Consider the following 16,673-nt stretch of genomic DNA (forward strand, 5'->3'; position numbering starts at 1 on the left):
TTTGCTATTGTATGAGTGCAGCTGGTGTTATGTTGTTTGTCCTCCTCTGCTCCCACAGGAATGTTTATGTTGTTGTGGTTCCGCTGAGGAGAGCCCGCGGCGTCATCAGACACCTCAAGAGCCCAGATGAAATGGACCTAGAGGAGGTGAGAACCACAACAATGACAGCACCCACTGATGTCTGTGCCTGGAAGGAGGAAGGGACCTATAAACACACACACACACACACAAACACACAATCCCATCACTGAGAACTCCTGGCAGCACTTACCCTTTTTAATTCAATATCAGTGTTTAAAGATTAGTCATAGATACTGGAATGTCTCATTTTTCTTGTCTGTGTGTCTTCCCTCACTCTCTTTCTCTATTTTTCTTCTCTCAGCTGTTAAAAGACATCAGTCAAAAGCAGAGGGATTCTCGGCAGCAGAAGCAGGTGGACTTGCGCCGGGCTTACATCACAGCCCGATTCACACCTGCCACCCTACCGGCCTTCTTCACCCTGGGGGACCAGCTGGACTACGGAGGCTTTGAGAACCGAGCTCTAGAGCCAGGGCAGGAGTACGTCTTCTTCATCCTGGCTGAGCTCAACTCCACTACTGGGGTATGAAAGCCACCGTGTCACATCTCTTTCCTTTCTGCGTTTATAACTACTCCCTCTGCCTGTGTTTCTCTCCTGCAGGCTGTCACTATACATTGTAATCAATATGGCCTCTCTGCTAAAACAATAAAATTCACGTCAGTCAAAGTGTTGTAAGCAAAAGGCAATAACCTTCACCCTACTTCCATCAACACTGCTAATAAAGAGTGAGTGTACCCACTGTGGCAGTAGAAGAGATATTGCCTCGTGCACTACTGGTATATATATGTGCATAAGAATTGGAATAGACATAAATATACAGCTTGAATTAGGATAGATTTTATTTTCTATTAGATGTTTTCTTTTTATATTTATTAGGAGCATTTTTGGCCCTGGGGACGCTCTTCAAAAGTCCCTCAGAACTAATAAAAAGGCAGTTCACTTGAGTTTATTTTAATTATAAATACACCACAGACATCAATAAGGTTAGGTGCTCGCTAGATGTTGCCTGAAATGCAAAGTGAGATCAAAAATCTCATGCACATATGCACATAAAACCAGTCATGTGCAGCTTGTGCACAGTTACAGAGATGTCTGTTCAGTCTAATGAAATCCAGTGCAACAGCTCTGCTCCCTTTGCACTTGGACAGTTACATTGTGTGGACAGTGGATTTCTGTCATCATTTCTGGGGTCACGGTTTGTAGACATATTGTACTAGTGCCTAGTTCATACTAGTGCCATATGTACATGTTATTTTGTCCGTAGAGACAAAAAATACTGAAATAAATGTAAAATATTAAATCATTTTATGATCAGCCTTCACACAGTTTTCCTGACTTTGTGTTTGTGTATTTGTTTTCAGAAAATGTATGTAGCCAGCCCTTACACGGATCCAGTAATTGCCCCAGATTCAGACCCTCAGCCCCTGGACGCAGGTGATGGTCTGATTTGGGTGGTGGGACCTGTCCTGGCTGTGGTCTTCATCATCTGCATCGTCATCGCTATCCTCCTTTACAAAAAGTGAGTGGGATGAACTCCATGAAAACAAAATGTCAAATTTCTAACCATGAGACAAACACAGACTGTTGGTCAGACCAGGCAAATGCCAAAGCAGCTTTGATTATTGCTCTCAAAGGATAAGGCTGGCTTTACTCTATATTTTTCTTAATGTCAACAAATTCCATCAAAAGGGCCAGTGCGTCAGTCTGTCGTACGTTTCAACAAGTGTGTTTGGGGCTCAGAGCCACACATTCATTCTTACTGAATATGTAAATCTTTAAAAATGCCTCACAAAGGAATAGTTTCTTTTAAAAAAAAAAGGCTCAGTTATTTCTTAAAACAGCTGAGCAGTTTAGTAGTAAGGAGGAGGAGTAAAGGAGTAAATTGTGGATTTGTTGGTGACCATTTTTAGCCGTGGATTAATATATATTTGATGCTCTAGTGAGAGAGAGACTGAGTCAAAGTAAACTACAGTGCCCATGTCAGCCAGTGCAACAGTGTAGCTCAGTCATCTGTTTTTAATAGTTTTTATTAACAATGGAGCTCTATGATACATATCAGGGGTTGGCTACACAGACAATACTTGTTAGTAAAACCAGTTTACTGTTGGTTTTAAATTTTTTTAATTTGTATTTTTTTTTAGATTTGTTGACATTAAGAAAAGCTTTCTATTACCAGCCTTATTCTTTAAGGATACATTAAGTTTGTGTTTGTCATGCTTCGTGCTTACACTCTGCTCACAGCTCCAGGTGATATTTCTTGTACCAGAACTGTTTAACGTCAATCGGCAATCCTCCCACAAATGCTCAACTTTCAGTCTGATATTCATCAAATTTGTTCCAGTTTAGAAGTTTGTTCCCCCCTCAGGCAGCTATCAAACAGCCTGACCCTGCTATAGGCCTGTGATATCTGCTGCAAGCCATCAAGCTTTTGAATACTAATGCAAAATATTGATTTTGCTCTCTAACAATCTGTCTATTTCCTTCCTTTTCTTCCTCTAATTATTCCTTCCCTTGCTCTTGTTTCGCTGGAAGCAGCAAACCTGACAGGTAAGATTAAGCCAATGTCAAGCTCTTTGTTCGTTTTAACCCACAGCAATTACATGATACTGGAGAACTTGTACAAATCAGTAAAACACCATATCTGTTAATGCACTATTTACTGGAATCAAGTAGCCATGCTAATGATGTGTCATTACTGAGTCTGGTTTTCTCTCCCTGGTTGTTTGCTTGTGCTAATTGCTCTTTTGACTCATTGGTGTCTGAGCAGCAAACGCAAGGACTCTGAACCTGGAACCAAGAGCCTTTTGAGTAACGCAGAGATGATGGCCCATCACCCAACAGACCCTGTGGAGATGAGACGCATCAACTTCCAGACTCCCGGTATGAAGCGTGTACCCACACAGGCACCCAAACACACACTTTGTATCTGCATAATAAAGTATACTTCCGATTGCTCATAATTTGATAATGAAATATTCATGCGGCTAATTTTAACCTCGGTAAGATTATGCAGACAAGATTGTGAAAATACTCCTCCGCACCACAACCAACATGTACCTGGCAGCTTCCAGTCATTTCTGAGATCAAAATGGCCGCCGCCCAAGTAGTACAGTCAGTGCTTAGTCACAGATGAGTCATGACGGTGTGACAAAATCTGATCATCTCCGCTCGCCCACATTCCACATGCCACGCTGCAGATAGCACATCAGAACAAACAGATTTACAGAAATCAGCCTTATAACTCCTGAACGTTTCTCAGTCAAGTTTAATGGTCATAATGATCTATCAGAAGGTGTGCTGTCGCCATTTGTAAAGGAATTGACTCTGTTCTCGGCAGCATAACCAAGTAAAACCCCACTGTGAGGTAACTACATGGATTTTGCCGCTCCCCACCCCCCGCCGAGTAAGATCTAACAACACAGCTGCTTTGGTTGTGGCATCAGGCCAACGATGCTTCGCTTTCACTTCTCCCATTCAATTAACGGCATCCAAAAAACACATGACCTGAAGGAATTTAATCACTGTTCTCACTATATTTCTGTAGTTGCAGTTTATAGAAGCCTCCTTGTTGAAAAGGTGGCAGGATGTGTCACCTTTTCACCACTGTGGCAAGATGTGCCACAGCTAAAAGGTTTAGACTTTACTTGCCAGGATATATAAATTCAAATTATGTTTAGTTTTTTTTTTTTTATCCATGTTCCTGGGAAGCATAGTAAAACCCACAGAATAAAAGCGCTTCATCTCTTCTTTTCTATCACAAGAATTTTTTTTTACTCTCTTGTGGCAGCAACATTGAGGCTCCCTCCTCACCCACTTCTCCTGCACCCCCCTGAGATTTGTGCCTTTGAGATGCTCGGCAAAGATGAAATTTGTTTCCAACGAAACCGGCTGATCCTATCTGAGGTCACTTTGGTCGTGACAGGAGCATTTTGTCGTGATTACCTTTGGGTGCTGCAGGGCCAGGCTATAGAAGAAAATAGCTGTTGATATGAGCCCGTTTTTTGATGGCTGTAGCAGCAGAATGACTTTAATGCTTTTCATAGTTCCTCCAAGAGACATCAAGAATGCATTCTGACATTGGTGTTAAATGGATTGTGTTTATTGTATGTATAGCAATGTTACTTTGATTTATTGTTGTAGCTATTTGCCTTTTGAATGGAGAATGGATCACTATAGCTTCCACTTTCTCGCTCCAGCTGTGAAAACAAACGACTGCGGGAGGCATAGGTTGCTTCCTTTGTGTGTGTGCTAGTGGGTGTGTGTGTGTGTGTGCGTGTGTGTGTGTGTGCATGAGTGCAACCCTCCTAATTAGTGTTCTGTCTGTGTTTGTTTTCTCTGAGTGGTTGCTCCTCTGATCACATAGAAAGCAATTTATCAAAGAAAAAACAATTTACAAACAAACAAGACTCGCCTCACTTTGTCCTCACACATGGATCAAAATTGATTTTCTGCCTCAGCGTGTTCCTTAATGATATGTGATGTTCTCTGATTGTATAATTATCTTCACATCTTTGCATATGAGTGATGTCAGCCTGCAGTAATTTCAGTTATTCAGCTGAAGTCTGCTTCACCTCTGACCCCTGTTGTCACACAGGAATGATGAGCCATCCTCCCATCCCCATCAGCGAGCTGGCTGAGCACATAGACCTGCTGAAAGCTAACGACAACCTGAGACTCTCCCAGGAGTACGAGGTGAGAAATAACTTCTTATTCCATATAAATAAATAGACAACATTCTTATTGTTTAGCGATGTTAAGCCTGTTAAGGCTCTGCTTCATAAAGCAAATCGTATTTAACGTTTGTGTCTCAGTGTGCAGACTATATGTTCATGATTTATTCAGTAGTGCAGATTATTGCCATAACTTATCAACATTACAGTGCACTCTCTTTCCATTATCCTCAAATGCACTACTGAACAAGCGACGCCATATACTGCTAATGTGTATGTATTTGCTGCTTCTTCCCAGTCCATTGACCCTAGCCAGCAGTTCACCTGGGAACATTCGAACCTGGAGGTCAACAAGCCCAAGAACCGCTATGCTAACGTCATAGCATACGACCACACCAGAGTCATCCTGGCCCCCATAGAAGGTAATAGAATAGCAAGTTAAAGAAGATGTTTAGAGATTCTAACAAGAGAGGCTGAGTGTATTTGTGTTCAGGGGGGGTGAACACAAGGGGGGAGGCGGGGGATAAAGGGAGAGAGAGGGCGAGCTGCATGATGGATGAAATCTGAAATTGCAAACAGTGCTCAAGACTGCTGTGTGCAGTGGCATGAGACTGACAAACAGCGCGAGTGCATTCAAGTGCAGCCAGCACTCCTCCAGAACAAGAAGGGGGAGAATGGGTTTGATCTGGAGCTCATGAATTTACACCGACAGACTCTTGTTTGTTTGTTGTCGTCCACTAGTCATCGAGCAGCCGTCTGTTGGAAGCCGAGCTGCCAGAAACAAACAGTTCGTTAGGCTGTTTGATGTCATACATGGGGGTTAATTTATTATGTCACTTATGTAGATTGCAGTTTAGCAAGAGCCTCACAAGTGTCTCGTTTTCAGGTATCCTGGGGAGCGACTACATCAACGCCAACTACATTGATGGCTACAGGAAGCAGAATGCCTACATTGCTACCCAGGGGCCACTGGCAGAGACGTTTGGGGATTTCTGGAGGATGGTGTGGGAGCAGCGGGCCGCCTCTGTCGTCATGATGACACGCCTGGAGGAGAAGTCACGGGTAAGGAACTAGGCCTTTACCTACTGACCCATATCCACAACATTTATTATCTAGCGACCTGTTACATACCGATAAATGTTTAGCTGCAATTTGTAGTCGTTTACAACAAATTTCAGTCCAGTCTGTAAACAATATGTCTTCTGTATCTGTGTAGATAAAGTGTGATCAGTACTGGCCGAGCCGTGGCACAGAGACATACGGGATGATCCAGTTGACCCTGCTGGACACAATGGAGTTGGCCACTTTCTGCGTTCGCACCTTTTCTCTGCACAAGGTAAATTATTTCGCTCTTTTCCTCCTCACCTTTGACTCACAGCTCTGCCCTCTCCTCTATTAAATTCACAGTCACATCCACTGAAAACTGCTTTTATCTCTTGAGTTTACCAGTACAGTTCGGAACGAGGAGTAATCATGAATTTCTGCCATCTCTGAATGAGTGGTGCATGCAGACTCTCAGAGGATAATAGATTAGTCTGGGCTTCATGGAGTGTTCAAACCAGGCCAGCCTCCCTGTGTCAGGCAACAAGATTTGATCACTGTTGGAAGCAGAGCACTTTCTTATAGCACGGGGCTAATCTAGGACCGTCAGACTGGCGTGTCTCTGTGGCCTACTTAGAAACACAGAAACTAGGCCAACTGTAGCTTCCAAGTGTTGCACCACTCCTCTAAATTTTTGTTGATGTGTTGTGAAATGTTAGGAGATACGTCTTACAGTAGAGAGTAATGCACATGAAATATTCAGCAAGCTAGTATTAATCCTGTCTTTTTAGCTTATGTACAGTGTAGGAATAGTGTGTACAGTTTTTTTTCATGAATCCATTTGAACATACCATAAGAGGAAGCTAGAGATATTTATGATGAATAATCATATTAATGCAATAAGGATGAAGCTTACACATGTATATGTACATACAATGATGATTTCAGCGACAATTTTTTTTCTGCGTGTTTCTTATGTCAGAGCGGCAGCAGCGAGCGGAGAGAGGTGCGTCAGTTCCAGTTTACAGCCTGGCCAGACCACGGTGTGCCAGAGTATCCCACCCCCTTCCTCAACTTCCTGCGCAGGGTCAAAGCCTGCAACCCCCCAGACGCCGGACCCATCATTGCTCACTGCAGGTACACACACACATATGCACTCTTACACACACACACACACACACACACACACACACACACACACACACACACACACACACACACACACATTTATCTTAAGGAAATAGTTTGACGTTTGGGGAAATCTACTCATGCCCCAAGAGTTAGATGAGATGTTTAACTGTATGATGCTTAAAAAAAGACTTAGAGGATTAATCAACAATCAGAATTGCCAATGATTTTTCTATTGACTGAGGGTCAGTAGGGGCCCAACAACTGACAACAACAAATTTTGTCCCCTGGGCCCCCCAGGAGGTTCATCCTGCAATTTTTGAGGGCACCCTATAATAGCTAAAGGTATACACTCAGATTTCAGACACTCAAATTATAGTGGGTAACTAAAGTGCACTATGTCCATCCCTGGTCTCAATCTTCCCATCTAAGTGTCAACAACAAATATTCCTTTAAAGAAAACGCCAAAAAACAAAATCTTCCCTATTTGTCAACTTACAACCATCTTATTCGCCCCCCTCCCATCAGTGCTGGAGTCGGTCGCACTGGCTGTTTCATCGTCATCGATGCCATGCTGGAGCGTATTCGACATGAGCGCACCGTGGACATCTACGGTCACGTGACCCTGATGCGCTCACAGAGGAACTACATGGTGCAGACGGAGGACCAGTACAGCTTCATCCATGAGGCTCTGCTAGAGGCCGTGGCCTGCGGGAACACTGAGGTGGCCGCCAGGAGTCTTTACTCCTACATGCAGAAGCTGTCCAAGGTGGAGAGTGGAGAGCATGTCACCGGCATGGAGCTGGAGTTTAAGGTAAAGGAGAAGACTTTTTAGGGGAAAGTGTTAGAAGGCCTGGCAAATTTGATTTCTGGTGTACAAAACTACATTTTCGATTTGTGGCTCCATAAAATTTTAGTCATGGCTTTCAGTCCCTCATTACAGGCTGCACGTGTCTGTCAGTTGTGAGCAGTTGAACATGAGATTGATTTTAATTCCAAAATGTGTTTCACCTGAATAATTTTAGAGGCCTGAAGAAGTAAACCTGCTAAGAACCTGGCAAGAAGAAAGTAAAGATTAAAGAAAGTCTTTAACACTATTTAGTGTAACCGAAAAATGCTTTTTCTACTTTCCTTTCTCCCATCGTAGTATCTTTCTACATTAGCTAAACAGGCAAATATTCCTGTTCTAGGTAATCTGTAACCTTTGTAGTCACACATGCATCTTTACTCTCTCTCTCTCTCTCCAGCGACTAGCTAACACCAAAGCCCACACGTCCCGGTTTGTCACAGCCAACCTGCCTTGCAACAAATTCAAGAACCGACTGGTCAACATCATGCCCTATGAAACCACCCGCGTCTGCCTCCAGCCAATCAGAGGCCTGGAGGGCTCCGACTACATCAACGCCAGTTACATAGACGGATACAGGTGTGTTTTCCTCCACCAAACACTAATATGACCTGACCCCCTCGTCCTCATATGATGGCTTGATGAGTGAATGGATCGGATAGGTTTTCACCACAGCGCTCTCACCTGTCACGTCCTGTCAGATCTGTCATTACTGTATACATGTTCCCCCTATTTGTCCTCCCAGTGAAGGGGGACGGACGCTGAAGAGCCTCTGATGAGTCAGATATTCAGAGTGGTTGTACACACATGTTTTGACTGTTCCTCTTCTTGCCTGAAGCCTGACCCCTTTCCAGTCTGATGCTTGACAGAGGAAGAAAAAAGGAGAATGAAGGGAGGAAGGAGGTGGCTTCATAATGTGTGTGTGTGTGTGTGTGTGTGTATGTAGGCAGCAGAGAGGCTACATCGCCACCCAGGGTCCACTGGCTGAGACTACGGAGGACTTCTGGAGGATGCTGTGGGAACACAACTCCACCATAGTGGTCATGCTCACCAAACTGAGAGAAATGGGCAGGGTATGGACAAAATTTATATACATACATGTTACAGCAAATTTCAGCCATGTACACCACATCATCCATACTGCTTTTCGTGTTCTGTTCCCTCAGGAGAAGTGTCACCAGTACTGGCCTGCCGAGCGCTCAGCCAGGTACCAATACTTCGTGGTGGATCCCATGGCAGAGTACAACATGCCTCAGTACATCCTCCGGGAGTTCAAAGTTACGGATGCCAGGGTGGGTGCATGTCTGTGTTGTTTAACACAGACTGTGTTGTGTTCACCTGCTGTATGTTGTACTCAGAATGGCAGCGTAACATCACACTCCTGGACTTTTCTTCTCTATTCCCAATCCATCAGTGCTGTTAGAAGGCAGTGGCACAAAGCATGTCCTATCGACCTGTAGTGTGTGTTGGTTAGTGTGTGTTTGGTATGTGAATGTGTGTGACACAGCACTATCGACAAGCTGCCCTGGATTACTCATTCAACCATGCTGTCTCCAGATTATCTTGACAGCATGTGTGTGTGTGTGAGACCGTATGTGTGTGTGAGACTGTGTGAGTGTGTGTGCACATCTGCTCGTGCACACATGTGCCAGTCATAGATAACTCCTGTTAAGCCTGTCCTACACTGACGCCACATCGACAGATGCTCTATTGATCTCCATTAAAGGGGAGTCAGAAAGGCTGAGCAGAAGAGAAAAGATGTAATTGTGTACTGAGTGGCTGACAATAGCAGACACACTGACATTACAGCTTGAAGTTAACCACAGCCACTGATCCAGGGTCAGATAACAGTAATCATTAGAAGGAAAAAAGAATATAGCCTGGCAGAGTCTCAGTCCTCAAAATAAACATCTTGATTGTGTTGAAAAGACAACAGATACGCTTTCACATCCACTCAGCCTGGAGTTTTTCAGTAAATATTTATGTGCCATTTTCGCTCTTCCAGGATGGCCAATCACGGACAGTGCGTCAGTTCCAGTTCACTGATTGGCCAGAACAAGGTGTGCCCAAATCTGGGGAGGGTTTCATTGATTTCATTGGCCAAGTGCACAAAACCAAGGAGCAATTTGGCCAGGATGGACCAATCACCGTTCACTGCAGGTAAGCAGTGGGGTTCATCTTAGCAGATTATGGTGAAAATATTCATCATAATGTAAAAGCACATTGTAATTGCATAATTAGAGCGCCAGGCCTGTCAGGGTGTAGCACGTTGATGTCAGTGCTCTTCAGTTTAAACTATAGGAAAATGTTTTCCTTTATGCCTGTAGTGCTGGCGTGGGACGGACAGGTGTCTTCATCACTCTGAGTATTGTCCTGGAGAGGATGCGTTACGAAGGGGCAGTGGACATCTTCCAGACTGTCAAAATGCTGCGGACACAGAGACCAGCCATGGTGCAGACTGAGGTAAACACTGATTCGTTAAGCATGACAGATACAAGCAAGACCATCTCTATAGGGCTGAACCATTTTTCCAGTTACATGTACACATAATTGAACACACCAAAAATACTACATGTTCTCAGTTTAATATGCATTCTTAGATAGATAGATATTACTATTTGATCTAAATCTGCCCACATTTTCCCAAATGTTGGGTAATCAAGACATTTTTTTAAATGTGATTCAAGTCTACAAATCCAAAGTGTCCCTTACAGGTTTGTTTTCAGATGTGTAACAATGCAGTTTTTAGATAATCCAGTGCTATCTTATGAGGTTTATTTAGCTTAGCTTCTTGTTTTCATATGTATGTATTTTGTAGTTTTATTTAGCTGTGTAGGGTTTTATCAACCCACAAAGCAACATCTTATCTTTAAAGGTTATCTGAAAAATTCAGCATCATACAAATTTGAAAAGAAAGGCCTTTCTTTAAATGTGACAGCATATTAACAGTCATATATTTTAGTTATTTTTTAGACAGCATTCCCATCATGCAGTAGAGTCATGATTTCCTGTTGCATTACCATTGTCATGACACTAGCTATAAAATGAAACTGGATAGGTGAGCAGATGGCTAAATGTAGCTCATTCATGCCTGTTCATAACACTTATACATTTTTGTATCTTCTGTCTCACTCAGGACGAGTACCAGTTCTGCTACCAGGCTGCTCTGGAGTACCTGGGTAGCTTTGACCACTATGCAACGTAAGTGAAGAGACAACTATCCATCCATCTTTCTGCTTCGAGGTCCACAAACAAACCAACAAGTGAAACAAGAGAAAGACAGCCCGAAATAACGTGAACATCGAACCTTTTCCTGGAGAGAGATTCAAAGATGAATTCTACACCAACAAGGACAAAAAGCAACAACAAAAACAGCAACAAGAAATCTGTGTCTAACAGCACCCACACTCATCAGGACCTCCCCCCGAGGAGCTGGTGTGTGTGGAGACTATCCATGTGTAATCCATATACTTACCTCAGTGTTCCAGTGTGAAGGACGTATAATACATGTGTGTTGTGGTCAGCTATCTCCAATATGAACCAGTGAAATACAAATGGCTTCTGAACAGGAATTATGATACTATATGTGTATAAAATACAAAAAGATTTAAAAAAAAAAAAAAAACAAAACACAAAGAGCCTGGATATTTGCTGCACCCTAAATGGGATTTTTATCCTCAACTTTGTATCTATTGGTTTGGTGTACTAAGGGGTTACAAAGTGCAAAGGTGAACATTTCTATGTGTCTGTGAGTCATAATAGTTTAAAGCAGATGACTAGGTTATGCCTCAGCAGAACCCAGCAGAAGCCTACAGTACGGACTCACCACCCTGAGGACTGTTGGAGAAGCATGTGGATGCTCATTTACCCAACGCACAGTGCCAAGAGAAACCATGCAGCGTGAACATGAAACTGTGGCCTACAAGGAGAGATGGATCCGTCTTTCATCCAGCATAACATGAAGTCAGACTAGAGGCTGCTCTTAAACGCTGGCCAAGGATCAGTTCACACTCCCCCGGTCATGTCCTCACAGCATAACAGCTGGCCTCAGAACAGTGATTAGAGTCCATCATATCCTCAACTGGGCTGAGATTTGTAGTCCAGCGCATTCTTCATTCAACAAAGCTTGCTTGCTATTTGCTGTAGTCCTTGTTCATCCTCCAGCTCAGACCCTCTTGATGTCAGTCCCATTGTGTCAGTTCTACAGTGGCTTATTGAAAGAGATGCTAATGAAAGAATTGAGCTTCAATCCCTTTCTTTCTTGAATTGAAAACCGTTCTCAGCCCATTTCTGCAGACTTTTGTGTGTTTTTACTGTATGTCTTTGCCTTATGCTGGCTGATTTCTTGCGTTTCAACATGCTGCCTAATGCTCATGCGTCATGTGCTGAACTTTTATTGTCATACAGTATCTTAACTCGAGGATGAAAGTTGTTTCCTGACCATCTTCCTCCTCTGAAGCTTACCTACTTGAATTGCACCACTTTGGGATTAAATCACTCTGACATTTTACTATTTCAGGCAATGAAAGATAATGAGAGAAACCCAAAAAACATTCAGCACAAGTGGTTAATTGCTCACTTTCAACAGTCCTCTCTCCTTTCCCACCTCCATATAAACTCCATTAAAACTCTCTTTGTCCCCAAATTACACTGTACAGAACATCCCAACTTAACCAGTTGATGTTTTCCCCTCTAACTCCAGTACAACTTCACAAGTCCTTGATATTGATATATGTTTTCTTGATTTGACATATAATCATAATTGGTCCCCACGTGGTGATTGAAGAGCACAGCGATGTTCCAGTGTATCAGAAATCTTGGGCAATTTCACAGTTTTGTACATACAGTCTATCCACGGTACAGTCCTATACAGTACAGTTACATGTCTGAGCACAAGATATAACATGGGATTGGATGTGATGTAATTCTTATTGTCGCAAAAAAAAGCCTTATTGTTATTGTTCACTTTGTCATATTTATTTCATATGATTTTTTAAAAATATTTATTATTCTATTTTGTTACTTTTTACGTTTGTTTTTAATTTATTTATTTGGGATATTTAGCAACTATAACCAATAAGATGTTGTTTACTTGTTTCTTTGGCGAGCTAATGTTAAAGTATGATATTGTCACTGTTTTTTAATTTTCAATGGTCAGTTTTGGTGCTTTTTTATTTGCTTTATTAATATAAAGTATGCCCTCTGTGTAGGGTGCTATTTGATACTGATTACTGATGTCCGACTAGTTAACTAGAGATGTACATTAGAGGCAGACATAGTTTAAGTTTACAGTGATGCCCTTTTTATGCCCTCCCCTTCACGACCTCTATAGCAACAGCAGCGGTGTGATCCTAGCAACAGAGGTATCATCCAACCCACCGTGGTAGGTTTAAGGGCATCAGAGAAATTAGATTTATAGAGCAGACTTGTTGGTGAAAACCTGTGGCAAGCTGTTGGTATTTAGTTTGCTGGAGAGCACATGGTAGCAAGTGTATTTTTGACAGAGAATGGGTAAGAATCACCCAGCTACACACACCCTCAAAGTTATTGTTAAAAATGAAATTATTCTGATATGAACTTTATCTGTGGTCCAGAAGTCTTGATGATGTGTGACATATATGAAATATGTTATTCCTTCAATTTCTAATGATTATTGTGTCAAGAGAAATGTAAAAGGCACACACACAAACACACACACAAAACATAATATGAAATGTGTTGAGGGCCAGCTCTGATGACGCCACCCCCCTCACTTATGTACCTGTTCTTTCCTTTCAAACCATGGATGTAGATATTGTATCTTGACTTTGTATTAAAAGCAGGATGATTGGATATACAGCACAAAGAGCTGCTTGGTTCCTGTCGTTTTGTCCTTTTGTGTTATTCACTCATTGTCCACTAGATGGGACCAAAGTAAAATCCACTCCTGTCACTGCACCCAGCTTTAACTATACTCTGCACACTAAATTACATCCCCAAGATATTTGGCAATTCGATTCAAGTTGTGTCTTCTTTTCTGCAACCACTTGAAATGTTATGTTACTAAGCTGCTGTGGAGACACAAAATTATGTGGCATGAAATTCTGTTGTAACTAAAGCTGCTGCATTACAGTAATACAAGATTAAATACAGTGGCTTGGCAGTATAACACTATGTCCATCAAATTTGGGTTTGATAACATTAAACAGTGATATTTGGATGGTGCAAGGTGTACATATCAATTTGATATTCAGACACATTCATATTATTAGGAGCCAAGTTGGATGTATTTTAGAAAAATCCATGTTAATTATGACATGGATGTTGACATGAATTCTATTTATAAATCAGGTTGTGAACACAACATCTCCAAATTGGAACCAAGCCAACATTAAAACACAATTTAAAATTGCACATAAAGGATATAACTTGGGGAAAACACTGGTTTGTTTGACATTTGAGGCACTAGTTTGACCAAATAATAATAATAATAAAGAAATATTTTCATAGTTTATATGAGAAGATCAACACCACTCTCATATCTCAATGAGTTATAAACAGCAGCTAGCAGCTCCCAGTTGATGAAGTTGAAAATGAAGAAAAGAGGATAACTGCACATAGAGTGTGTAGTAAGAGAAAAAAGTTTCTAAAATAAATAAGTGAAGTGAAAACAATAGTATAATGAAAATCAAGTAAAAAATATTGCAATACCCCCCTTACAGTATACATATACACCAATATCAAACAGAACAATATAATACAAATAATAGAAAAATAGAAAAAAAAATAAGACATCTTAATATTTGCAGATATGTACATGAGGTTTGTGGTTGATGGTTTAAAAATGAAGTATACACCAAAAACCACAGCATGTCCTTTAAACATACTGGTTTTTGTAAAGAATGAATAAATAAGATGTTACTTGTTTATTAGTGAGTTTTAGAGGTGCTGGTAGGCAGATTTTGTTACCTTTGGAGACAGCCAGGCTAGCTGGTTCTCCCTGTTTCCAGTCTTTGTGCTAGGCTAAGCTAACAAGCCGCTGACAGTAGCTTCACATTAAGTGAATAATGGTATCAATCTCATCCAACTCTTGGCAAGAAACCTAATTAGCTTTGAAACTATTGTGGTCTTTCTGAACTGATGAATTTGCTCAGCTTTCTTGCATTAACATTTATTTTGTGAAATTTTGCAATCTGTTTTAAGACTGCCCTCACCGAGGGGGCAGTTGTAGGTTTCAGCAGTGAGGATCACTTCCGCGTTCAAAAAGCTGCAGTTCCTCGGAGTCAGTGTTGCAGTTTTTTCGGTAAGTAAATTTCTCACTATTTTACCTGGATGTTTGCACTAATTAGCATGCATTAGCATATTTTGCCGCTGGCTTATGACTTAATTGCCGATTTATGGTCGCTGCTGATACAGATAGAGGACCGGAGCAGCTAATGTTAGGAACGCTGCTGCGATGTGTTCCCTGCTCTCAGAGTTATTGCGGGAATACTAGGCTACAATTTTATTTCGTCTCATTTTTCTGTTTAAAAAGTCCGACATTGCAGGGACAGAGCAGCTCCGTCAGTAAGCCGCTGCTGTTGTTTGTGTGCTGTTGTAACTGTAAGGGCATAGTGGCTGGAGGCAGCGGTGAAAACCGGTAAATATTAAGTATTGCTCCGAGCTTAGTGGGCGGGTTCTCAGCCGGCTGACCCCGGCTAACCGCCTTTCCCGCAAATATGGAAAGTACACTCCCACTAAAATCCAAGATGGCGCAGCTCAAATACCCATGGTTTGGTCACAAAACGTGCAGCCACACGGTTTGTGGAACAGTTTGGACACCTCTGTCTTATACAGTCTATGGCCCTCACGCAGGCTGCACAGGAACCAGGAAAGGAAACACTACTCTCCTTTATTGAGTGAAAGATGTCAAGTCCGTCCAAACAGCTTACATTTTCCCTTTCTCTTTAACAGTAACTCAACAGTAACCCAGTAACATTCTTAACAAAACTACACTTATGATTAAGAGATGGGGAGGAATGTTGATAGTGTGTGTTTTCAGCATAGCAGGGCACACACCCATGCACAAGGAGATGCAATCACCTGCAATTCACTAATTGTGGAAGTCACACCGGATACATCTAATCTCATGCAAGATACAGAGGAGTCCTTTGCGTGTGTAAGGTTCACATGCAGCAACATCATTGTCATTGTTTCTGACTGCGATCTGTCTGCAGATACGAAGAGGTGTCGCTCTTCAAGAAATACTTACTGTGTGTTCCTTATCGCCTCAAAATCTGTCCAAGACAATTCATGAGTGGTTATTTGAATGCTTTCATGGCTCCTACCAATAATATTTCCCTCTTGAGATGTGTTGACACAATCCTGGTAACTTTATACCTTGACTTATTGTTAGACAGATATTAATTTCACCTGTATGAGGAAGCTATAGTTTTTGTGCAGGTAGCTGTTTTTGCTCTCAGTCTCACATGGTGACACTTCATTCCACACACACAAGTCACGAGCATGTTAATGTGACCTTGCTCCAAACAGACGCCTCCTGAGCACAACAGATAATGTTTATCTGAAAATGCTGCATCACTGTGTTTTGTGGTTATGCTGCACAGTATGTGCATTGTGTTAAATTAAACTCACCTATCCATCTACTTCAATAAAAAAAAAGAAAGAAAAGTAAATTCTTCTTGGGCAATTTAATTGTTTCATTGTGCAAGGTTACATCTTACATTTTGTATTTATCACCTGCAGTTCCTTACAAACTAGTTTTGTGAAGCTGAACACGAGAGCATTTCAAAAGGGCGAATAAAAATTTCCTGCACCGACCTCCGCTAGTCTCTTTTTATGTACAAGGCCCAAACACTCTTGCTCATGGACACAAAACATGCACCGAGTGTATGTGAATTATATGCTTTTCAAATGGCTGAGCTGCCTT

General features: G+C 41.8%; 1 protein-coding gene across 1 annotated transcript in view; it reads left to right on the forward strand.

Annotated features, from left to right (window-relative positions):
* Window positions 1-13,610, forward strand: part of LOC121193245 (receptor-type tyrosine-protein phosphatase S-like) — a 50,234-nt gene extending 36,624 nt beyond the window's left edge. Inside the window, exons 15-31 of the mRNA XM_041055463.1 lie at window positions 59-146; window positions 383-601; window positions 1,441-1,598; window positions 2,612-2,626; window positions 2,847-2,959; window positions 4,674-4,771; window positions 5,048-5,171; window positions 5,636-5,811; window positions 5,966-6,085; window positions 6,773-6,927; window positions 7,447-7,732; window positions 8,166-8,344; window positions 8,712-8,838; window positions 8,932-9,057; window positions 9,771-9,925; window positions 10,093-10,228; window positions 10,902-13,610. Of these exons, the coding sequence (XP_040911397.1) occupies window positions 59-146; window positions 383-601; window positions 1,441-1,598; window positions 2,612-2,626; window positions 2,847-2,959; window positions 4,674-4,771; window positions 5,048-5,171; window positions 5,636-5,811; window positions 5,966-6,085; window positions 6,773-6,927; window positions 7,447-7,732; window positions 8,166-8,344; window positions 8,712-8,838; window positions 8,932-9,057; window positions 9,771-9,925; window positions 10,093-10,228; window positions 10,902-10,970 (2,344 nt within the window). The 3' untranslated portion in view covers window positions 10,971-13,610. The remainder of the gene's footprint in view (window positions 1-58; window positions 147-382; window positions 602-1,440; window positions 1,599-2,611; window positions 2,627-2,846; window positions 2,960-4,673; window positions 4,772-5,047; window positions 5,172-5,635; window positions 5,812-5,965; window positions 6,086-6,772; window positions 6,928-7,446; window positions 7,733-8,165; window positions 8,345-8,711; window positions 8,839-8,931; window positions 9,058-9,770; window positions 9,926-10,092; window positions 10,229-10,901) is intronic.
* The last annotated feature ends 3,063 nt before the right edge of the window (window positions 13,611-16,673 follow it).

Source organism: Toxotes jaculatrix, chromosome 14 (assembly GCF_017976425.1).
Source record: "Toxotes jaculatrix isolate fToxJac2 chromosome 14, fToxJac2.pri, whole genome shotgun sequence".
NCBI lineage: Eukaryota > Metazoa > Chordata > Actinopteri > Toxotidae > Toxotes > Toxotes jaculatrix.